Raw genomic sequence first — 24,433 nt, 5'->3', positions numbered from 1 at the left:
TTTGACACTAAACAATTGCATATATTGAACAATTTTATTTCGCTCATGCTTTGTTGGCTTGATTAAAAAAGTGATCGTAAGGAGGAGATTATTTTCCTCCTCGATTGGATTTTCCGACTGCCGAGCTGAGTTTTCCTGCGAGTGTGGATACTGGGGACAGGAACTGTGGCAGGCAACAAAAGGCATACCAAATTACTGGTGAAGCGTCTGCCTCAGTGAGGGGTGGGGGTGTGGTGTCCTGTGCCCGGGAAGCGGCCGATCCGAGAGTCCTTGCAAAAGGCAAATGAAACGCAGTCAGTGGAAATGACGGCGCTCGGCGTGAGAGAGAAATGAAGGCAACTAAAAAATGCCAAAACAAAAATGGAAATAGAAAATGCCGCCACATCTGAATGCTGCGGAGCAACAATGTTGCATTCCACTTGGGCACTTTGTTAGTGACTTTTGTATACTATATACACACACACTTATATATATATTTATCCATATATATATATGCAGCAACAGTCATATTGTGTGTGGCCGCACAGCCCGTGGCTTTTGAGGAGACAATCGGAGGGCTAAGGGCGCCTCAACTCTGGCTCTGGGACAAAAGGGCGAAAAGTAAAAGCCACGCAGGCATTTGGCACGGAAAATATTTTAAAATTCCAGCAACGAAAGTGCAGACAAAACTCTTAAATGACGAGCAGCACGTGCCCAAATAAAATGATGCGCATAGTTTTGGGGCATGTGAGTCGTTCGTTTACGCCGTATATTTATATGTATATATTTGGGTCTATGTGCTCTCCCTTTTCCGCTTCCTGGCTCAGCTCAACTCCACACACACGCAAACTTCCGGGTTATCCTGGTAGGCTTTTTGCTGACTCTTCAATGTGCCACATCGTGCAGCATTAGATTGAACTTGCCACAGCCAAGACGCTGCCAGTCTGCGATGCAGATGGGTGACAAGTGCATATGCCGGCGAATCGAAAATGGCTTATTTATTCTGATATATTGATAAACATCAATGCCACATGGCAAAGGTCCTGGCAACAGGAAGCTCCGAAAAATCGATGCTTCGAGGTTGGAAATCCAATTCGTTGCTGGGAGAGATCGGTTATCCATTTGCCGCATTTAAAATTGCTTTGTAACTTTTAATATTAGTTTATAATATTCAAATTTGAACAGAGAAGTTCTATCTTTGCAAGAGTTTAAATTCGAATGGATACTTTTTGATTTGATTGATGCGCTGCATGTTACTCTCGTTAAAATGTGAAACTACAACTTCCCTTTTCGGAATTTCCCAACCCATTTTTTTTTTCAATGCTAGTAGTTGACTTTAACTAGGAACTCATAAATCATGCTACTCAAATTGGCAATCATGCAAATGAACTATCGCGTGGGTTTTTCTACCAGAAGATTATCGCTGGAGGAGCGTAAATCAGAACGCATTGCGCACCTGAATATCGTAATAAACGGCAGCTAATTAAAGTTGGTCCCATAATTTGCACATTTATACACTCGAGAGGCGTTTTTTCGCGTTCGATTTAATTTAAGAAATTTGCATAAAATAAACATTGGAATTTACGAGAAATCACGCAATATTTATGCAATCTAAAATGGCCAGAACAAAGGCTGGGTCAAATAAAAGAAAAAACATTATAGTATAAATGCGAAAAAATTAAAATAACAAAAACTCGTTTGCAGTGGTCGGTCGGTCGGATGTCTAGCAATAATCAATCAAACGTGAAATAAATGAAAATACCCCGAATAAATCGAACAACAACGGATCGTTTGTCAGTTTCTCTTTATTTCTTTCACGTCTCACGCCGTATCATTTATTTATTTTTGTTGTCTTCGCTTGCTGCTCTTTAAAACGACTTCCGGTGCCCTTAAATTTTAGCATAACAAACGAAATACTTTCCGACCATTTCCGCTGGCTGTTTCGGTGACATTTAAGCGACACAAAAAAGGGGAAACTGGTCGCGAAAAAAAAGAAAAATATGCACCAACTGCAAAGTACAGTAAAAAATTTGTTGAAATATGCGACGAAACGCGGAGTATCCTCGCCGTGTCCCGAAATGCCAAAAACCAAGGAATGAAAGAAAAAAACCAAAACAAAACAAAAGCAGCCGAACTGCTCGGCGTTTTATTTGCACTTCAATTTTGCCCTCGACGACGACCGGCGGCGCACTTTATGGCGATTGCAATCCCAGCTGCACTCGCCTAACTGCACTGCAGTGCAGTCTCAAAGTCCTGGAGTCTCCGAGTCCTGCAGTCCAAGGACTGCTCGTCCCTCGCCTTCGTCCTCTTCGCTGACTCCCGGACTCCCGGACTCCTTGCCACTCGGCAGACAAGTGCTACTTACGGCTATTTTATGTTGCAAAATGTCCTTTGGAGCTTATCAGCGTTTAACATCGGACAGAAGTCAGCCCAAAAATAATGGGCACAAAAAGCAAGCTGCAGGTAAAATGCACGTCTAGCGGAACGAAGCGAAACGATACGATACGAAATAAAATCATGTGACACTTTGTGGTTAATAATGCCCGGTTATACATGTAGATACATACGTACATGAGGCACTGTGCTCCATTGTCTCGCCCGGCGAACAATCCCCGAAAAACCAGGACAGCTCACACAACCAATTGGTTTGGGGGTGGCGGTGATTTAAATGCAAATTTATCGCCGTGCAGCAGTAAAAAGGGAGCCAAAAAATCATAAACGACCCCCCACAAAATATAAATAAATGGACACACACGCAAAACGCTACCAAACCAAAAAAAAAATGAAAAAAAATATGTGGAGAAAAGCAGCAAAAATGAGGATGTAATAATAATATTTACAAAATGTCTGTTTGCGCGACTTCTGACGAGAGAACATTTTAATTTTTGCGCCATTTGCATTTACATTTTGATTAAACGATTTGCATATTGCCATCGCCCATTTAGTGCCATACTGATTAATTTATAGCAAGCAATTCGAGGATTAATCAGATCACTACTTAAACTCCCCCACCCGCTGCTTTCTGTACAGGTTGAACAGGAATCTCGTGCGTTTCGAGGCGCGATAATAAACGCAATACTGCCGCCAAATCATGACCATGGCCATCCAGGAGTAGTAGACTACCAGGGTGAGTATCAGAATCATTGCCGCGGCGCAGCTATACACCAATGAGATCCTCTCCCAGGACAAGTCCATATGGTAGATCCTGTGCCGCACCTGACACAGTACAACGCAGTAGGACAGCGAAAAGAGTGACACATAGAAGTAGATGGAGTGGTAGAAGTTCGCCAGGCACTTCAGCATCAAGTTCGTGTAGTCCCGACTCATGGCCTCCGGATGCCGTTGCTCGAAATGGAAAATATAGATAGAATATAGATTTTTCGGAGTACAAATTTATCGATCTGGAGGTTGCCGAAGTGCCAACTGGGTTGAGAAACTAGGCAAGGTATAAATATTTACCAAGAACTATATGAGACCAATACCTTATGCAAAATTTTATGAAGATAACAACTAGTTCTTTTTAATTAAATCGATTCCCTTAATTTTTATACCTAATCTCGTAAAAACATGAAAAACATTCTACGTACGCAATTTGAGAGTATAATTATTTACGGATTTGTTGTAAAATGTAGGGTATATGCTCGTCATTGTGTGCACTCGTTATTTAAACTTGCCATTTTTCACTAGCTGATCAATCTGCTTGATCCGCAATGCATATCGCCGCTCCACCATCGCCCGTTTCGTGCCATACTGATATATTTATAGCAAGGAATTCGAGGATTAATCAGGTCACTACTTCAACTCCCCCACCTGCTGACCTCTGTACTTTTTAAACAGGAATCCCATGCGTTTGGAGCGGCGAAGATATACGCAATACTGCCGCCAAATCATAACCATGGCCACCCAGGAGTAGTAGATTACCAGGGCCAGTATCAGAGTCAGTGCCGCCGCAAAGCTACCCACCAATAAGATCTTCTCGCAGGACCACTCCATCTGGTAGATCGTGTCCCGCTCCTGCCACAGTGCATAGAAGCAGATCGAGTGGTAGAAGTTCACCAGGCAGTTCAGCACCAAGCTCTTTTAGTCCAGACTCATTTTCTTCGGATGCAGTTGCTCGAAATGGAAAATATAGATTTTCCGGAGTACAGCTTCGTCGATCTGGAAGTTGCCGAATAGCCAACTGAGTTGGAAAGGCATGTTAACACGTTTTAATAAGTATGAGGCCAATACCTAAATGAATAAATTATTCAAATTTAGATTATATAAATATCACATCTAGTTATTTTATTTGAATCCATTCCCTTAATCTTTATACCTTATCGCGTACCCAAAAACATTACACGTAAACAATTTAAAAGTACTATTATTTACGCATTTATTGTAAAATATAGTGTGTATGTAAATGCTCGTCCTTGTGTGCACTCAAATCCTTCATGTCGTTTTTCGCTTTTCTAAACCATTCTGCCGAGTGGAATTGTTGTTTAAGTTTGCAATTTTTCAACAACTCATCAATCTGTTCGATCCGCTATGCCATAGTTTGCCTGCTCGACTCAGTTCCAGCTCCGCCCTGCCAGTTCCTCCTTCGTCCTGCTGCTGCCGGTTAACGTTTCTAACTTATGCGAGGCACGCACTCTCACCGCAAATGCAGCAGCATCAGTCTTCGTCTGCACGGCGAACACATACACCGATATGCACTGAAATTAAAATTAATTTATTAATAAATAAATATATATATGGCATATTTACATATTTATTATAGATAATATAGTTCATCCATATTATATATAAATGTAATATGAATTACATACAATATATGAAGTAGTAATAAAATGCAAGTTGTTTTCATATTTTGTTGGACGTATAAGCAACAGGAAAAAGGTAACCGATTTTTTCCAGTGCATGAACAAATATGTCTGCCTGATTTGAAGCGAGAGAAGCCGCTGATGGGCCTCGAAGGGGCAGGAAAATCCAAACCGCCTGTCGCCAATGACGCTAAACTTTTTTATTATGTATTTGGCGCTTTTATTATTCATCTATCATCGCTGTTATAGTTTAATAGAAAGTTTAAAAGTCATCATCGTGGCATCGGCATTGCCAATGACTTGCCAAACACCCCGTGCGCCATATGCCCGCCTCCACGCCGAAACTTCAGTTTCCGGATATTTCTCCAACTCCAAATCGTCCCCGCACGATTTTCCCCACATGATGCTGGCCAAAAGGCATTTGGCGGGTCCTGGACTTCAGCCAGCTCAGGCGGCCGATAAACAATTAAATTTATGCAGCGAGCGTTTCATTAGCATTCGAGCATCCTTGTTTAGTTTGGCAGTTCTTTTGGGCCGAGCCGTTAGTGTTAATTAACTTGGCGCACATTCAAGTGGTTAAAACAAACGAAATGGGTATCCCCCGCTGCACTTTGAACTTTCTTTGGCAAGATGGCATTGTGTATACAAGTGCATATGTACATATCTGATGTTTTCGCAGATACATATGTATAGATGGGGCTCAGTGTCGCATATTCAATAAAACTGCAAGTGGCCAAGAAACGTTAATAGGAACATGGGCAACGCATGCAAAAAGCCAGCAGAACCACAAAGTGTTTCTAATAAATTCTGCAGCAGCAACTACAACAAGTGTTTAAATTTATCGCATCTGCGATTTACTCCCCGTATGACTTTCCAAGCCCCCCTCCCTCCCATTCACCACCAGTTTCCATCGGACTGAATAAACAATATTTTATATGAGCCAAGAGCTCGGGGTCCGCTCGTCCAAACTCGCTTAACCATTGCACTGCCCGTTGGCGCTAACTAAACGATGCCGAACATCGATTCCAGCACTTTTCGAGGTAATCGAATGGCGGATACCCTTCTCTGTTTAAATAAACTAAACAGATCTTATAAACGTATACGAAACTGGGAAAGATGGAATATACCTTTCCTTGAAAAATCTAAGTAGAAGTAAGAACTGTTTTAATTTTTTATATTAATTTAATGTTATTAGAATTAGCATTTCAGCATTTTATAATTTCCTAACCCTTTTAATCACTTAATTATCTAGTTAATTAAAATATGTAAAATTTTTAGAATCAGATCAGCCCCTATTCAAATTGATATGGCTCCCGCACAGCTGCCGGATTACAGGGTATGGAAACCACGAAGAGCAATTATGATATCGGGCATGATTTTGTGGGCAATTGGCTTTAATGGCTACCAGGGTAGTCGAAGCCAAGTGCTGTCGCCAACAGCAACAGCCAGCATTGGGCCTTGTGTGTGTTCCGGCCATTCGTTCCCGTTCCCGCTCCTCGCAAACACTAACCGCTGGTCTATATGTACGTGAGAAATTTATTTAAATGCTGGCAAAAGGCAACAGCAACACCAGGATCTGGGGCTCAGACTGTACAGGATATGGAACTGGAGCTGATGAGACCGCCGGAGTTGGACCCGCCAGCAAAGGAGTCGCTCGATTGTCCTCCGTTTTCGGCACTAAAGTGTCTCCGTGGCTGTTTGTTATTAGCGGCGAACTGGGTCCTTGCCAGCAAGTTGGGCCTAGACTCGCCTCAGAGATGCCTATCAGGAACAGGAGGCATACGGAGAGAAAATAGCAGCAGAAGAAGCCATTAATTTTCATGTCCTTCGTGGGTGCATATTTACTGGCTCTGGCATAGGTAAATCATATCATGAACTGATTTAAAAGTGATATTAAGGTTTAATTAATGACGCATATCTAATAATATATTGATGTACAATATATTGATGTTTATAAATATATTATATATATTTCTAAATAAGATTATCTTATTTAAAGTATCTACTTATATTACAACTTGAAAGAAATCATATATTATTTAAGCTCTATATAGTTCCTTTAATAATGACTAAAGGTAATCGTTTGCAATATTATGACATTTCTTGCCGACAACTCGGCTCTCATTACTTTTCTCTGTGTACACTCGATGTGTACACCCATGTGGCCAGCATCCCCTCGATTTCCCATATCCTGTCACTGCTCCTGATTTTTTTCCTTTTTGTTGGCGGCTGCAATTTATTTTTATATTGCCTTACATGATAATCGTTAGCATTAAAAATCGGCCGGCGTTGTCTGGCCGTCTGGCAGTTGCCTGCCTTTGCCAAAATGTCCTTGTTTGTATTTATTTATTATTCAAAGTGTTATCGCTGACAGAGCAGTGGTGGCGGTGGGGGCGGATCCGAGTACGGATCCGGAGGCATGGCAGCCGAAAACCCAAAGGATTAGTTATGATAAATGTGTTTTATAAGCGTGGCACACACACCGTGGAATGGGCTAACTGAAAAGGCAAACACAACACAACCAAAGCTGGTCGTGTCCCATTTTAATGCACAGATAATGAGTTCCTTTGTTGGCAATATGTCAAATCGCTAGGCCAATATTTCAGACCCGAAAGGATTCGGTCTGGGATTGGGATTGGGATCAGAATACATTGCGCCGTTCGCCATTCGCCATTTACCATTTGCCGTTTAGCATTTTGGCGTTTTGTGTATGCGCGTTGAGTCGTGTTAATTGCGAGCCAGCTTATGCCAACTACTGGATGAGATTATTTGGGCAAGATTATATAAATCAGTGGCATCAATTCCGATCAGCTACGCAAGACAAGCCGCAAACGGATGCGCTGGATAAATGTGAGTGTGGCGATGCTCGAGAGGAGAAATCAATTAAAAACGCTTCAACTGCTCTGCTGGCCATTTTATCCTTGCTGCGGTTGCCACTCCTTCGGTTGCCATAAGGACGACTCGTCTGCTGGGGATATAGGCATATCGAAATAATCGATGCACATGCCACATTAACGTTGTGATTGCGGTTGATGTGCTCTAAATTAATTTGCCACTTTTACACACCATGATTGATTGCTCAGTATCTACATGTATATTTTTTTAAAACCTTTAAAGTTTAAAGGTATAGTTTTTGGGTATTTAATTTGAATTTCCGAGAGCAATCGAAATAATATTTCGAATGCTAACAAGTAATATTCATATTGAAATCAATATAGAATTCTTATATTGTTGTGTAGTCTCCCATTTTTGTAGCTTAGGACTTAATTCTTTTAAACAAGTAAGTGTGTAGAATAACTTGATATGGCAGAATCTATTGCTGATTCGATTATGGCTCGATCTGCTTTTTGTTGCGATTCACAACTGTTGAGATGGGAAAAATACAATTATGTAAGCATAATCGATTAACGCTTGGCATTGATGTAGCTGCTCCAGCTGCATCCTTCGTCCTTGCTCCTCCATTCTGATTGTCCCACTCCCTGGCATATCCTCGATTGTTTCTGTGACTTTCTGCGAAAATGGAATTGTGATTGCGATTGTGTTTATCAAGACGTGCATAGGTGCTTATAAATTCGATTAAATTACATGCCACTCCCACCACTCGTGTAACCTTTCACGTAGCTGCTCTTCTCGTCGTAATTCCATTTTAATCGCGTGCCCCGAACGCGTGACTTGCGATGTGCCGGGGCTAATAAATATTTCACTTAGTCCACGATTTCACACGCCTACTTTTTTTCTCTCCGCGGGCCACCTGTGAGTGAATTGTAACAAAACGTTTTCCCCATTTTTCCCGCCTCCTGCTGCTCGCACATTGTCAGCGCTTTGTGCTCTAAATGTGTGGAAAGGTGGGCGTGGCCGCAGTCCGTCGTCCTCCATCCGCCGTCCACAGTCTGTAGTCCGTATGCCAAACTCCCGAGTGCCGAAGTGCCAGGCTGCCGCCTGGGTGCCAGGGTGCCAAGTGCTGCCGGCGGCGTCTCTCAAAATGAGTTGACACTTTGCATGTCAGTGTAATTTTGAAATATTAATCATATGGCATGTGCAGCTCTGGTGACGATGACTGCCGCCGAACGGCAATGTTTGCTTGGCATGGCATGAGCATCGTGGCATCGGGGGGATCGGGGCATCGGAAGATCGGGTGAAGGGGGGCTGGAAAAGGAGCTGGATCCGTTGGATGATGATTAGGCCGAAACTATTGTTTCTTCTCCATATTACGTTACGGCACACACTAACTCATGGCCCGACCAGAACCATAACAAAGGAGAGCACTGGCTGCATAATCAAATAGAAAATGTTCGAGCCAAGCGCACTGGGAGAAACCAGTTGCAACTTGGGGGAATATGTATCATAAAATACTTGTCTAGATGTTCGATACTACTGTTACCAAAGTGAATGTCACTTATATATTCTTTTATTCAATGTTGTGCACTTCGCGCGTGTAATAAACTTGTCAAAGAAGCCCCATTTCTTTCAGTGCACGACCCTGCCTCGTAGAGGTGGCATAAAGCAATTAGTGTTGCATTTTATGGCCTTTAATGTGGTAATGGTTTCGGGTAATTAACAATTATGTCTAACTACAAATGCGACACGTTGCCGATTGCGTGCGTTGGCTGGCCTGGCTTCGTCCTTTCCGCTCCCCTGATGTCCTCGCTCGTCAGCCCACAATCTCAATCTCCTTGCAAGCTCGCCTGTTCGGGTTATTACAAATTTTGCATATTTCAAAACTGGCATCCACCCAGCTACGAAGAGCAACTTCATTTCCATTTTCCAGCTGCAAAGGAGCAGCTGAACAAAGCAAATTGGCCATGGCTGTGAGAAGTAACTAAGTGGTTTGCTTATTGTTAGTTCGTTTGCCATATTAAAATTTCAGAAATTGCCGAGCTGCATACTTTTAATGGCCAGGAGCAACGGTATCCAAGGGATCCCTCCAGATTAATTACCCATGCAAAATTTTCCACTAGCGGATGAGAGTGAATTGGATCGGAGGGCGCAAGTCCTGGACAGGATCCGGCTCTGAATCCGGGACTGAGTCCGGGTCCGTGTCCAAATATCCCAAATGGCATGCCCGGCGACCTAATGAGCCAAACTGCATCGAGCATAATAATGCACATTGTGTGTGTACTTCTGGCTTTATGAGTGCCGAATGATTTATAGTTCCATTTGGGCTTTGTTCTTCTCCTGCTTTAAGTTCGATATGAAAACGCACTTTGCGTAGAAATACCATCTATAGCAAGGAGTGCAAGATCGTGTTCAAATACAGAATGTTTGCTTATTGGCAGGGCAGAAACTACTTAAAAGCACCAATAGCATTTGCAAGAGTAATCTCACCATAATTGAAAAAATGGTTCAATAACCTACGGAAATTGGACAAACATTTGAATACGAGAGATTCAGACCCAGACATGGTCAACAATGGCGCAAATATCCACCAACAGATTCATTTAAGCCACTGCTAACCGCGCATAGCTAGTTAACGTCCTGCTGCTGAAAATTTCATTTTAAGCGACTGCAAACGCTCTTTTGGCCATAATTAAAAAGCCCCAACATAATGAGCCCACGGCCCCCGACTGGCCAAAACCCCCGCCACAAGCAGACTTCCCCAATCCCCGCAGCGATGTGGGCAATGCTGGGGTTCCCGGGCCCACTGCAAAAGTCTATTAACGTACATGAAACTGTTAATTTCGCTGATGCAATTTCGGCTCAATTTATTGTGCACCCACAAAACACAATAAAAAAAAGTGAATGGGGCGAGCAAACGAGGAAAACGAGCCGAAATTGAAAAGGCAAAGTACATAACAACAAGCTGGCGGCCGACGCACGGCCCCCAAATGCCAATCCCAGGCGCGAAAATCAATATAAATATGCTCGGCACATGGCCATGGAGCCAACACGCCCCTTCTGGCCCCCAAAAGCCCCTCCTTATCCCTACATCCCTGGCCCCCCTCCTCACCACCTCCCTCTCCGCAGAGTGTCTCTTCTGCTCCCCGAACACGACAATTTATGTGCATTTTGTATGCAGGCGGCTAAATAGACAAGGCTAGGCGACGTCCATACTCGCGTTCGCAGATACACTCGGCGAAAATGATGCATTTAAAATTTAAATTTTCTAAACATTATCATTTTAAGTTCATATACTAGTTTGTTTCAAGTAGAACATACACTATTTGTTGTGTAAGTGAAATATGTATAACTACATACTCCTTACATGTTTTCTCGCAGTGTATGCGCACGCTTCTGGCTGGAGGGACGCAACATAATACAATGCCTGTGCCAAGGACACCGAGGAGCAAACACAAACGCACATATATGTATGCAACCCCAAAACCCGTAAACGCCCGCTCACACGTAACGATAAAACTTGAAAATGCTGTTAGCTACGAAAATTTCCCGTTGAACTTTTTCGCCGGAGTCCGGGAGTAGGCCTAATTTGACGGCCGCCCAGCGGACTTGCAGCGCCCCGCGACCGGAAAAGCCCCTCTTCACACACACGCACACACCCACACGGCGGAAATACACGCACCATTGCATCAGTATCTGTGCGCATGCAATTGCAAATTTATGCACTGCGCTGTAAACAAGGCAAACATTTCCGCCGCCGAGTGTGCGAGTGCGAAATTCGAATGCGTCGCACAATTGTGAATTATTTACAGCATACTTTGGGCGAGTGGCGCGGTGACTTTGACTCGATTCCGTATCGTTCCGATTCGATTCGATTGGATACCATGTGAGTCTGGTCAGCGACAAACCTAATTACAGTAGCTGGCGCCCAAACCATTTCGATGGGAGGCCAAAGGACTCGCAGGACTCCGAACGCGGGCGCCTTTGTCGACTCGTTTAGCCGCGCAAATTGCTGTGCATTCAGTTAGCTTTTTAGAGTCCTTTGCCGCACGCACACCTCTGTGCGAATCGAACAGCCGGGCCACATAACTTTCGATCCCGCCGACGAGCTGACTTTTCAACTCTGGCTGAAAATGCTGCTGCTCCTTTTCCCATTTCCCGTTTCCCTTTCCATTTCCCTGTGCCCACTGTCAAGTGGGCAAGAGTCGATGGGAGGTCCTGTGGTCAAAAAAAGTGGCTAAAAACTGCCTGCTGCAAAATATTGTGCAATGCGCTGCCAAATAACAAAACAAAATCAAAGTTACCAGAAACTAGTGATGCCAACAGGCAGCATAAATATTTGAAAAGATTTGCCAGGAAATTGATAAAATTATAAAAGTTAATCTTTGAAATACTTACAAATTAATTTCACATTTTCTACTATGGCTTCCTTATTAAATAAACATACAACTGTATTTAAGCTAACTAACTATCAGAACTAATATCAAGCTTATGTATCTGTTTTACTGAGCAGTAGTTTCAAATCTTGAATATAAGTTGAATACAAGTCAAAATGGCAGCACTAGTAAAAAAAATCAAGGAGTAGCGTCAAATTTTGAATACTGGGTAAAAATACGTAATATGTAGAGTATTTCCGTTACTAGAAAAGCAATATTATAATCTTACAATGATAACATAATTTCTTTTGATAAATTAACCTATGAAAATTTAACGCTTGTATTGTATATTCCTATTTAAAAATGTGTGATTTTCTAAATGCATTTCCCATCTCAAGAATAAAATAAACAAATAAGTGTCAAACTCTTTTCTCTACTAAATATTATTTCCGGAGGGAGAACTTGGCGTAATAGCACATCACATCCCCGAGTTTCCCTTTTTGGCGGAGATCGAGTGTAAACAGCAACAGCGAAAAACCCTTAACGGCAAATGTCGAACCTCGACCCTCGACTGTCGAACGTTGGATGTTGGTAGCTGGTCGCTGGTAGTTGGTAGTTGGTGGCTGCGAGTTGCTGGTTTGGGCCTGCTTTTCGACGGGCCCAAATGCGTTTGTCTGTCGCTGTGTCTGCCGTGCCTGTTTTATTTTACTTTTGCATATTTTTTGGCGTGTTTCAACTATACTGCGGCGCTGTCTCTACATTTTTCAAGTTGTCTGCGTTTGACGTGCACGGATGGGCGCTCCACTGTGTCGGCGGCGGGCGAAAGGGGGTGGCAGAAGAGGGGTGGCAAGGACGGCGGCGGTTGGCGTAGTTACAGTTTTGCCCATCGAATGGTTTTCCCCGCGCTCCTTGGTGCGGTTGTGGTTCGTTGCTTGGTTATCGCCAGCGCCACTACTCACACAGCCGAAGACCACTGCCTGCACCACTACGAGTGCAGCGGCAACTGCAGATGCACTCGGAAAAATCGGATGGAGCTTTCGTTGATTGAGTATGTTTCGGTCTTGAGACCCTAAACTATAGTATGTTCTTTGAAGAGACAAATAAGGTTGTATCTACATAATGCAACTTTGAAGAAAATAAAAATATATTTTAAATGTATCTCATTTCATTTAATGACTTATATTTTATCTAAAAATTAATATTCTCGCCTTTAACAGGAGTTTTACATTTTAAATGTAGTTAAAAGAGTGCATTATGTGCCTATAATTTGTATAAAAGGTGAAATATTTGTTGACTTATGCTATGAAAATATCTCACTGTCATATATTAATTGTTTTTATAAGAAAGCACTTGATTTTTGCAAGTGCGAACCAGCAGAAGCAGCAACAACTACTTGGGTGCTGTCGGTGAGCCTGTTTTTTAGTGCCTTCCGTAACCATTAAATTTTACGATTTTATTAGCGCGCACACACACACAGACACACTTACACGGAGGAGGAAGAGGCCGAGAGTTGGCAGATAGGCCGTCCCCACCCACCGAACTCTACCACCCACTACCGCTCACTCCGCCAACCATTTTTGAATATTTCCGTTTTGGCTGGCAGTTTTCGGTTTTCGGCTTGTCTACAAAATGCAGTTTTGCATGCACTTTGGCCTCGGCGCAAAAAGTCAACCGAAAAGAGACAATAATAAGTGCAGAGCACAAAGAACGGACCCGAAAAAAGGGAAAGAGCAGCACAAAACGTCGAAAAAGTAGAGCCAAGAACATGAAAACGGAAAATTGCATTGCGCTCAGAAGTATGCTATGCTTTTTTTCGCTTGCCTTATCAACGTCTCAAATCGGTTAGGGTTGATAGGAAAAGCGGAGGGGCGCAAGCGGGTTACTGGCAAAAGTTAGTCCAGATAGCGAAATGTTGTCGCCCAACAGGACCTGGACGTATTTTACGTATTTTAGTTGCCTGCAGCTCACGAAGAAAAAGGAAGAATACAATGCACCCCAAAGACTTTAAGACAGCTCGAGTTGCAGTCGTGGGCGGTTCCATGCGAGTTGTGGCCACTGAAATTGGTTGCATGTTTCAGGGGAACAGACCTTTTCCACATGAGTGATGTTGAAAACTGCTCAAACCTTTACAGACACCACCAATAAAGCTCAATCCCTTCAGGCCAAACAAGTTCGACCCAGCTTCGTCGAACTCGCAACTTGTTTGGCATCCACAACATTTGGTTGCAGGGTGAACTGGCTAAAAGAAACTCTTATACACTTGAGTAAAACTCAATTTAAATCTGTTTAAATAGCTTATTAAAATCAGAGCAATTTAAACTGTATGATAATACTGCAGAATTAATAGTTGAATTTGAAAACTGAATTATTAAGAGCTTATAATGCGTCAATCCTTAAAAATTATATTATTACAAAAGTTCACATGGCCAATTTCATGCGTGAGTTTGTTTTATATTTATAACTATCAAATATTAAGAACTTAACAATCAAATATAATCACAGCCAAATGCCACATAAGAGGCTTGTTAAAATCGTCCTTTATTTTGCATTACTCCGAACTAAGTAGACTAATTGTATGGATCAACCTTTCGGAACATAAGTACCAAAATTACCCGAAACGAAAATTCAAGCCCAGTCGGACTCATCCCCTACCAGCCTGGAACCATACACCGGAAAAAAGGAAGAGCCCAAGGACACAGGACATAATGGAGCTGTGGCAGAAGCTACGAGTGCAGTTTAATGACTTCTTCCACGCGAACTACCCGTACATAGCGCTCTACAGCGGACTGGGCGTGGCAGTAACAGCCTACTTGCACTACCAATGGAGCGTCCACCACTACGACCTCATGTACTGGAAGCGTTTGGCGGAGGTCTTCTCGCAGGACATCGACTGCATCCAGCTGGCCATACTGCTGTTGATCTTCGCAATCAACGCCATTTTCGTATTCATCATCCTGAGCGTATATATGCGCCCAGCCCTCGACACTGGCAGTGATATGTCCTTGCTGGAGATCAAGGATCGCTATGCCCGGTTCATCCTGCTCCGCCTAATAGCCCGTCTCGATCGCATACAGTCGAAGATCTCGGCGAAGCGTAAGAGCCTCACCTTCCAGCACTATGTGAGGGCACACACGAACATGGTGAAGGCGGTGGCCGTGTTCCGCAAGGATGCGCGCAAGCTAATCCTGCCGAATGAGAGCGAGATCCTGATGCCCATCGAGGACATCTACGGTGTGGCCGATGACGAAGAACGACTGCTTCGGCGATCGGGCTACTACAAGCTGATCATCGACACCACCGACGAGACGGTCAAGTCTCTGTTCAACGCCAAGCTGGAGGAGATCCTGTTCCCAACCAGCTAGACGACTCGGCGGTTCCGATTGAAACTTTGAGTTAACTGCAGTCCACCACTAATTGCCTTTATCTACTCCGGCAGAGCCGCAGCTCCGAGGACCCCATCTTAAAGCCGTTTTATTGTTTCAATTGTTTGGCTTGCCAGCTTTTTATGGCCGCATTGTGCGCCGGGCCAACAATAACAGGCCAGTCGGAGACTGTCAGCCGTCCCCAACCCCCAATAACAATAATGGCAAAAGAAACAGCAGCAGAAACAGAAGCAGAAGCAGTTGCAGAACCCGACCAGAACTAGAAACAAAACTCCAACCAGGAACAGAGACTAAACTAAAATGCCAGCCCATGTCTGCACAGCTCAAAACAATATCTAATGTTGTCTACGGCAAAATATTTTGCAAGCATCTTTTTGTTTTGCCCGATTTCTGTGTCCTTCAGGCCTTTGTGTCTCGACTTTTCTTTAAAATTAGCTAAAAGGTTGTGTAAATTTAACTGAAAGTGGGATAGCAGTGAAAGAAAAGTGATGCAGCAGGGTAGAAAGGATTCTTGGAATGCATCGTGGGTACGAAAAACAACAAGGACAATTAGGAAATATAACTAAATTTTCTTAAGGGACGATATCTAACTAAATTACATTTTCGAACGTTATGAAGTGGACTAGAGTCCACAGTCATTAGAGATTTAAACTAGAAAGGGGGAAAGAACCTTATGGGAGGAGCGGAAAATTTGCAAATCAATAAAAATGGAAAATAATAAATTAAATTCAAAATTATAGAAGTTGGCATTGCAATAATCTGAAATAAAGGTGCAAAGATTTAAAGTGTGAAATCTGATAATAGTACCTGAAGTTCTTGTAGTTAATTAATTATCATAATTATAATTATGTAGTATGTTAATTATCTTTTCAGTTATAATACGTTTTTGTAGAGATTGTTGTACCACCTGCCTTGCCATTCAAATCATCCCGCAGTTAACCATTTAAAACGCCCTTCCTTTCATTTGCTACAACTCGATTTTCGCAGCTGCTGCTGTTGCTCACAAAATACACCTCATATCCTTGCCAAGGACTTCAAAGCAGCGCACGCTTCGCTGCGCGGGAAAAAGTAGGCAACAAAAGCCTTGATAATGAAAAGCGGCAAAAAACACGCACTTTTAACTTCACTTTTGGCAGCTAATGCGCGAATGGCCAAAAAGTGACAGCCTAATTTCGGTTAATGTGCCGTGTCCTTTGCTTTTGGCCATAAATCCGCGCAGCACGTGTGTGTGGCAAACTGCATTACTTCATTCGCAGTGCGCACTTCTCTTTCACCATTTTTTGCTCTTCCTTTTTTAATGATGGCAGCGGGTGGGCGGCTAACCTCCCGGCGAAAAAGACATTAAGTAGATTATGGTCTGATTGCATATTTGCGGATATGCGCGCCATAAACACGTTCAGACGTGCTGCAACCGCAACAACGGCGAATGGTGGAAAACACGGCAGCGCAACAGCCGAAAGCCAACGCGAAAAAAGTCGCCTGGCTGTAACAAAACAAAAATTCAAAGGAAAAAACAAAAAAAAACTCAACAAGAGCATTAAGAGCGGGGTCCAAAGAGAAAAGAATCGCGAACAAAGCATGAAAACGTACGCGCATCTAACCGCAGACTAAATGACGCCTCGCCACGCCTCCCGCCCCGCAAAACAAATACTGCCCTTTCTACTCGGCTACACAGGAAATAAATTTGTGTACATAATGACACATTCAAACCAAATTTTGAGGTTATACACTTAAGAACTCTAACGGTCGATATTTTATATATCGATATTTATATGTCGATATTTACATATTTGTATGAAGATACATTTGATAATTTTAAGCCGAAGCTAAAAATGTTAACGGTAATTTAATAGAAAACACTCCAGAAATATTTTTTTAAATAATCAACAAATTATTAAACCAACTGACTTTTTACATATATTTTGTTTTTTAACAAGTATTTATATATTAATTTATGGTAATGAAGCAGCTAACTATAACTTATGCCAAAGCCTATGGAATTTTCCGCCTTCAAGCATAGTTAAGCACTAGATCGATATTATTTTTGTAATATTATTAATAATCTGTATATAAAGTAGATTTTTTGACGTGCTCCCATCTGCAGCTTGCTCTTTGCCAACGCGGAAAGTAACAACAAAGGCAGCAAGCGTCTGCTTGTGTGGGTGTATTTGTGTGTCTGCCGGAAGCAGAGAAATTTTCCGAAAACACATGTAGCTTCCCCGTGAGTCCGAGTTTGTCTTTGTGTGTGTGTGTCATAAGCCCAAATAGCAGCTATTACTTTATCGCCGAGGCAGCACCGCAAAATGGCTGTCTATTGCAGCTAAATGCTGCCAGCGGCTTTGCTTTGCATGTGTGGGTGGTTGTGTGGGTGGGTGGTGTGTGGGTTCGGTGGAGCAAGTGGGTTGTTAATTCGTTCAGGTGGAAAGAGAAACGACCCGCAAGCAATAAACAAATAATCATAAATAATGTTGCCTTTTTAACATCAACTCTAAATTAGCTATTAATTGCACCACCGTCACCACTAATTCCCCGCCCGCATTGTGGGTCAGCCCCCAACGATCAACCCGAACCACCCGCACCACCCACTTGGCCGGGTGGCTTGGGGGTCATTCCAATCACAGCTGGTTCAATTAGGCTTACGCCTTTGTATGCTAATGCTGAGCCATATTTGCATACTGCTATTCCGCATTTCGCCAAAGTGCGAACTATGGGTTGGATTCGAAAAAGGAACTATCTAAATACGGTTAGTTCTACTTATTACCAAATATATTATTATTAACTTGAATCGAGCAGTAGCTGTTAAAGTTAAAAAGGAACTTTCACTCGAGTGCTGAATATAAAATCAAATTTAAAATTTACAACTACTATGTTGGCTAATAAATAAGTAATGTTACGCAAAACTCATCAAAACCAATTTTAATTAGGAGCGGCAAACTAAAGCCCAATATTGCCGCAACTAAACAAATATTAAAGCCAACCAGGCTGTGCGGCTTTAAGGATCTGCCAATGCAGGACGATGCGCCCACTGTGCCGGGCGAGGGGCACTTTAAATTTGATTTGATATGATTGCCATGCAGAGGATAATTTCACAGCATGAGTTACAGGATGGATGGCAGGGGAGTGGGTAGCATATGCACACGGACTTCAATCAGCTATGTAAAATCTATGTAAAATATTTATATTGCACTGATGCATCCTGGGGGAGTCGGGCTGATCTGGCTGCGTGCGTCCTAGTCGTAATCAGGAGCACGGCATGGCCTCAAGGATCTCAAGGAGTGGCTGCCTGGCTGCCTGCCTGCACGGCATTTGCATAAACATTGCACATACATGCCGGCCAGAACGGAACCGAACAGATGAGATGCATTCCGGTCCGCCTCGCACCGCACCGCACCGCCCCGTTCTGCCACGCCCCCTCTTGCACGCCACTTGTTATGACATTTTGATTATTTATTTAGACAAAAGAGTAGCTTCGGTCGAGTCCAGTGCAGGTCCAGGTTGCTGCGGTGCGGCTCGGAATACGGACTTCGCCAGAGTGGCCAATGCAAATAGTTTGTTTTGGAAGAAAACCCCTGGAATTATTATCAAATAAATAAGTGCTCGAGTAAACAAACAGAAGGCCGGACGAAGCCGATCCGGAAAAGTTTCAAGTGTTCTCTGCTGTTTCTGTTTGGCAGCCAGCAAGCTGATAGCTCATGTGCGTCCTTTTTAAAGCAAATCTATGGCTGGCAACTTTGTCTGGAGCCGCCTTTGAGTTCGACGGCCATTGGCCACAAGGAGACAGCACAGCATAAGTAAATGTTGGCAAATAAATATGCATGGCCGAATGGAGAGATGGCCAAAAGATGGTGTTCGGCTGCCTGCATTTTTCATGGCTCTCGGTGCGTTTCTACGCATTTATTGGGCAGCCCAATTGCGGCCAGCATAAATCACTTAAAATTTGTGCCAAACAAATACGGCAAAAGCCACACAGGATGCTGGATTTTCATGGCAAAAGTCAGAGGCAAAAATGCTTATGCCAGCTAAACAAGTTTAAATATTTATGCAAATCAACTGCAAGTGAAACATTTTTCAACTTTAATAGCCATAAATGCCTTAAATGCTCGGCGCAGACCGTTTCAAATTGAAGGCAACCTTAAATAATTGAGGCTATCAAGAGGACGAAAAATTGTCCGAAATGGCAACAAGCAAAGCATTTTGTTGGTAATAGCTAGTGTGCAGAATGCAGTAAAAGGTTTATGATTTGAACTTAAATTAAGCTAGATTAAGTTTGTGTCCCTGTAGGCAGTTTGATTTATTACGGAATTAAGTCGTTCATTAAATCAAACTTGACAAAAAACTACACCATTCTGTTCGGTGATTAAGAGCAGCCATTTTACAGCAACAAACTAATAAATTCGGGGAAAAAGTAAGGAGTTGGGACTATAATTTGCTTATCCCAAGCGGGAACTGCAGTCGCAGTAGTAAAACTATAAGAATATAAAAAACTAACTTACAAATGAAGCCAGACGAATGTGCCGGAAAATCCAGCAGACACAAGCGTTTGATTTAAAAAGTAGTTTATGTGTGCACGAATAAAACGTGGATTAAGACCCCACCCCCCTCGTTCCCAGTTTTGGGTAGTCAAACGACAGAGGAGAGCCGCGAGGCGCATATGCAAAATGAAAACTTTGCTGCTGCCGCAGGCCACTCAGCCAACTGCAGATGTGAGTCCAATGTGTCGTATGCGCAACGTGGAACTTGCCCAGCCGTAAATGGATGCGTCTTAGCAGCAGGCGTGAGTGCCACTTCCACACACACACACACACAAGTGCACACACCAACACACACTCACAGAGGCACACAGACACGCAGGGGGAGAAACGCTCAAACAAAACATGATAACAATTAAAACTTTGTACACTTGGCGTATTTACATTATTCATTTCGGTGTTGGATTCTCTTGTCACATTTAGTGCCACTTCTCCTGCACTCATTTTTTACGCTGCTCCTTTTGTTGCAAGCAGACATTCATCTACAGACATGCATCTCCATGTGTCCACGAATCCAGAGCAAACAGTGATGGGCATAAGTTTTATTAGCTCCACAACTCAACAAATTATACAAATAGCATTAGTGATAGCAAATCTAAAGGAAAGACACATCATAAGGCAAATTTATTAAATACTAATAATTAAATTAAATATCGTTAATAGTTAACAAATCGGGCGTGACCTTTTAATTATTATTTTATTTCATCATATTGCTAATCGTTTCTTCAATTAGAATTGATTTCTTTAGCTTAATTTTTAGACTTGATGCCAAAAAATCGAATTCTGGACCACTTTTCTCTAGTACTGTTGCTAGTAACATGGACTATAATCGGTTTGAACGGATCACTGGACATAACCAACTATACGAGCGCACAAGCCGGCAAGAATTTACAAAGTACTGGGGAAAATACGAACTGCAACAGATCCAAATCATTGACTTAAATCATTTAGAAGCGACGCGAAACAAACTTAGATTTCATATAGAACAGGATCTAAAATTTAGCAATCATTAAAAATAGCAGTAGTCATGGAAATAGACCAAACGAAAAAATCCCAACTGCCAATGAAAACCCATTGAAAACTAAGGAATTATTCCAAAAGCAATGAATAAGCTTTTCCCCTACATAAGTCACATGCCGAACAACACTTTGTTTCGAAAATTGTAAAATAAGATTCGCTGTCCTTATTTCATTTTTTTTTCTGTAAAAACGCCCGCTGGCGAAAATTGCGGAGGACGACGGGGAAAATTGGGGCAGGGACAGGAACAGGGGGAGTGGACGTTAAGTACTTAATGACATTTTAAAATAAATGTTCAATTTATGACAAAACGTAATTACCGCCCAGAAGGAGGCGTGGACAGCAACAGCTACAGGTTCGTACGCGGCGCATGAAATATGAAACCATAATTACTTTAATTAAGCAAATATTTTGCGCCCGCAATTCTTTTCATTATCTGAGCGCAGAGGGGGGGAGGAGGGCGGCATTGATTGAGAGTATTTATTAAATGGCTATTATTGTTCGCACATCGCACGGCAATAAATTGATGCATTTTAATTATCGCTTAAAAGGCCGGCATTCCACGATTCCTTCGTGACACTTCGAAATCGAGAACAGATAAGAATCAATCAGTTGTGTATTTATCTGCAAAATCTTCGGTTTTAATCTTCGTAATATAGTTTAGGCATTCACTTTTAGCCGAGATCAACTCGGCTATTCATTTTGATCAAAAATATATGTACAATGTAATATACTTTATACGTTCGGAAATGCTTCAATCTACCTACTTTTTAACGAATCTAGCTTTTACTTTTTAACACTGGTTTTTATTACAGAAGAAACACTTATGGTTGAGAAATCCTAAACACGATCGTTCGTCAATCATTTTACTTGTAACTTGATCTATTGAGCTAAAACAAAGTAACAAACTCGAGTTTGGCAGCCACAAAAACTTGAGTTTCTTGGGGACTTTCTTAACTTTACTTACTTCTTAGTTCATTTGAGGTTCTTCGATTTCGTTCCAAAAATGGTATATTAGTAGCAATATTAAAACGGCTAAAACAATGAAAGCGTTAACTGAAAATATTAATATCTTGCTGTTCGCGTATGTCATCATCTCGCACTTTTAATTTAATTGCGGAGAACGCAGCACGTCGTTCCGTTTCAAGATCACGGAAACGAATGATCGCGTTGCAAGACCGAGCTTTCCAGTGGAAATTGTTCACATTACGTGGGACAGAGAGAGGGAGAGAGAGAAATAGTGGGACCGTATAATTCGAAAGTGTTTTCCCTGCAATAAAATACAGAGGGAAACTAGCAGTGTCTGTTATTGTCCAATGTAAAGTCACAAAATTATCAATAATTTTTAAAAAATATGTTTGGTTAAGTTAATTCGTATATTTAAAAGGGCAATAAATTAAGAAAAATAATTTTTTGTGGGTAGAGGACAGCACTGCTGTCCCATTAACAAATTTTCCCATTTAAACTGCTATTTTTATGAACACAGCTGTATATATGTCGATTTTCGCCACATAGTATTGAACAAATAACTAATAAGTATTAAATAAGAAACTGGGCAAATAAACAAAAGAAATATTCAGTTTAAGCTATGTATGTTACTTGTTAAGTTTTATAGAGGCTTCAAAAGAGCACGAAAAGAAATGCGATAATCTATCTGAAATCGGATAAGACTGTATTTATAGAATGCATACATAGGTAGATTGGAAGATGCGTATGTTATCTTTATATGTAACACCAATATATCTTTGCGCTCTTGTTAGGTTTTCAATTTTATCAGTAGTTTACATGGACAATCAAAAATAAATAAGTTTTTGTATATAAAACGTCAAATATCTTGTATACGAACTAAATGTTACAGGATCGTTAATTTGTTTAGCATTTTCGTCCAGATACATCTTCATTCGACTAGTTCGCTCCATCTTAACACATTAAAATTCAGATTTCCGAAATATACAAACTGGGGTCCTTTCAAGCACCTGGTCTCAACTCGAATGGCAAAGTCTGTTCCTGGTGGCAAGACGAACGGATTGTGAGGATCTTCCTCTCCGGTGATTAGGTCCTTCAGATATTCAAGTAGAAACTGCGGACCATCCACTATAAACTTTATAAACATTCGAGGAGTGCGCTTGGCTTTTGAATTTGGCTGAATACTGTAGGTGTACAAAGTGCCTTCCAAGCCCCTCTGTCCACTGAAAGATATATATGATTGGATCAATCTACGACCATCGATATGCATTTAGCACGTCTATTACCCATAGTTCTGGTTGCTCTTCTCGTGGAAGAGCAGCTCGGCCAGAATGGAGATGAAGTAGATGCGTCGTTGGGACTCCACAGTATTGAAGCTGGCCTTTGCTTCTTCAATGACACCGATGAAGGTGTGGCTCAATTCGACCTCCACGTTCCAGTGCCAAAAGGTCTTGCCGAATCCCAGGATCCTAAAATTTCGAAATTGCTGCAGAGATATGTGCACAGCTCACAACTCGATAGACTCAAGTCAAGGAGCAAAGGACTTAACTCACTCGCAATAGGCCGAAAATTGCCATTGTGTAATGGAGGCGCTTAAGTTTCAGTCTCTCAGCACTGAATACGTTGAAGGCTTGCTCATTGAGGATCAGGAAATGGACAAGGAACTTGCCCAGATGGTCAGCTTCATTATAAAAAACGGCCTCCTTAGAGTGAAAGTGCAGTAGACTGATGGCCACGTAGGATTCACTGTCCTCGTCGGAAAAGTAGCTAATAGCCGTGCGCAGGACCTGGGGAAAGTGGTTAGATCGTGTATCCAGTTGAGAACTAGCCCACCTGCAGCATGATCCTTTTCGCGCTACTCTGCTCCTCCGAGAGTCCTTCCGAATGGGCCACCTCGTAGGCCTTGTGATGATGCAGTATGTACGCCGTGCTGATCTGCTTCAGTTCCTCCGAAGTTTCCCGCAGCAACTTGTGGTGATATAGGTCCAAATGGCCCATGACCATATGCAGCACATCAGCCGGCAAGTCCTGCAATCGAACTTGTTTACCCACTTGAGCCTCCTCCATTCGACTGGCCACGGATTTGAATATATGCGTAAAAAGATATGTACTAAAGAGTTGTATAAAAATTCTACATAGAGAGACAACAAATGATGCGTGCTAGCTGGAAATTTGTATGTAAAACACACCTACTGCGCTCGCTTTACATATATTTTTTGATTGTATTTTTGAGAAAATTATGCATTTTGCTTTTGATGTTTGTTTTGGTGATACACTGTGTATACAAAATAACAGCAATGAAAAAGGGTGATGTGTCGGTATACTGAGCCTTCTCATGAAGGACCTATCGCACATAGTGCAGCATCGACAATCTCGTCCAGAAAGAAATGCATCCTTGGATCCTCATTCAACACGGAGCCATCCCCACACCCAACGGTCGTCGATCATGACACTGTGGGTGCACCGTCCAATTCAGCCAGGTGGAAGGAGTAGAATGGGAGTTGCAGATCGGATATTTAATTTCAAACACTATCATATCAATTCAC

The 24,433-nt window shown here is 42.2% G+C and overlaps 3 protein-coding genes, 1 long non-coding RNA gene and 1 pseudogene across 5 annotated transcripts; 1 reads left to right on the top strand and 4 right to left on the bottom strand.

Moving 5' to 3' along the window:
* Positions 1-1,831: 1,831 nt before the first annotated feature.
* LOC116801112 lies at positions 1,832-3,387 on the bottom strand. Its single transcript, XM_032718800.1, has one exon. The coding sequence runs from the start codon at positions 3,304-3,306 to the stop codon at positions 2,974-2,976; it is 333 nt and encodes a 110-aa protein (XP_032574691.1). The 5' UTR covers positions 3,307-3,387; the 3' UTR covers positions 1,832-2,973.
* A 133-nt stretch (positions 3,388-3,520) lies between these two features.
* LOC6606060 lies at positions 3,521-4,074 on the bottom strand (annotated as a pseudogene).
* Positions 4,075-4,329: 255 nt separating this feature from the next.
* On the bottom strand, positions 4,330-22,090 carry LOC116801184. The gene is made up of 2 exons (XR_004361818.1): positions 21,889-22,090; positions 4,330-4,673 (listed from the first exon to the last, which is right to left on the bottom strand). It is a non-coding gene; the product is annotated as an uncharacterized LOC116801184 (long non-coding RNA).
* Positions 14,434-16,109, top strand: LOC6606059. Its single transcript, XM_002030834.2, has one exon. It carries the CDS (start codon positions 14,698-14,700, stop codon positions 15,352-15,354), a length of 657 nt encoding a protein of 218 aa, XP_002030870.1. The 5' UTR covers positions 14,434-14,697; the 3' UTR covers positions 15,355-16,109.
* A 391-nt stretch (positions 22,091-22,481) lies between the features above and the next one.
* LOC6606058 lies at positions 22,482-24,112 on the bottom strand. Of its 2 annotated transcripts, XM_002030833.2 has the most exons (4): positions 23,721-24,105; positions 23,441-23,674; positions 23,174-23,373; positions 22,482-23,110 (listed from the first exon to the last, which is right to left on the bottom strand). In XM_002030833.2, exons 1-4 carry the CDS (start codon positions 23,952-23,954, stop codon positions 22,819-22,821), a joined length of 960 nt encoding a protein of 319 aa, XP_002030869.1. In that variant the 5' UTR covers positions 23,955-24,105; the 3' UTR covers positions 22,482-22,818. The 2 variants fall into 2 exon arrangements, with proteins under 2 accessions (XP_002030869.1, XP_032575369.1); XM_032719478.1 differs by lacking the exon at positions 22,482-23,110 and having other exon boundaries at positions 23,206-23,356; positions 23,721-24,112.
* Positions 24,113-24,433: the final 321 nt, after the last annotated feature.

Source organism: Drosophila sechellia, chromosome 3L, assembly GCF_004382195.2.
Source record: "Drosophila sechellia strain sech25 chromosome 3L, ASM438219v1, whole genome shotgun sequence".
Classification (NCBI taxonomy): Eukaryota; Metazoa; Arthropoda; class Insecta; order Diptera; family Drosophilidae; genus Drosophila; species Drosophila sechellia.
This window is presented reverse-complemented; position numbering and strand designations above follow the sequence as displayed.

Excerpts from the sequence above, each read along its gene's own strand:
- LOC116801112 (XM_032718800.1), bottom strand. The coding sequence starts at position 3,306 with ATGAGTCGGGACTACACGAACTTGATGCTGAAGTGCCTGGCGAACTTC.
- LOC6606058 (XM_002030833.2), bottom strand. The coding sequence starts at position 23,954 with ATGGAGGAGGCTCAAGTGGGTAAACAAGTTCGATTGCAGGACTTGCCG. Across the intron at positions 23,374-23,440 it reads CAATTTTCGGCCTATTGCGA|CAATTTCGAAATTTTAGGAT; the intron begins GTGAGTTAAGTC and ends ATATCTCTGCAG. Across the intron at positions 23,111-23,173 it reads AAGAGCAACCAGAACTATGG|TGGACAGAGGGGCTTGGAAG; the intron begins GTAATAGACGTG and ends TATATCTTTCAG.
- LOC6606059 (XM_002030834.2), top strand. The coding sequence starts at position 14,698 with ATGGAGCTGTGGCAGAAGCTACGAGTGCAGTTTAATGACTTCTTCCAC.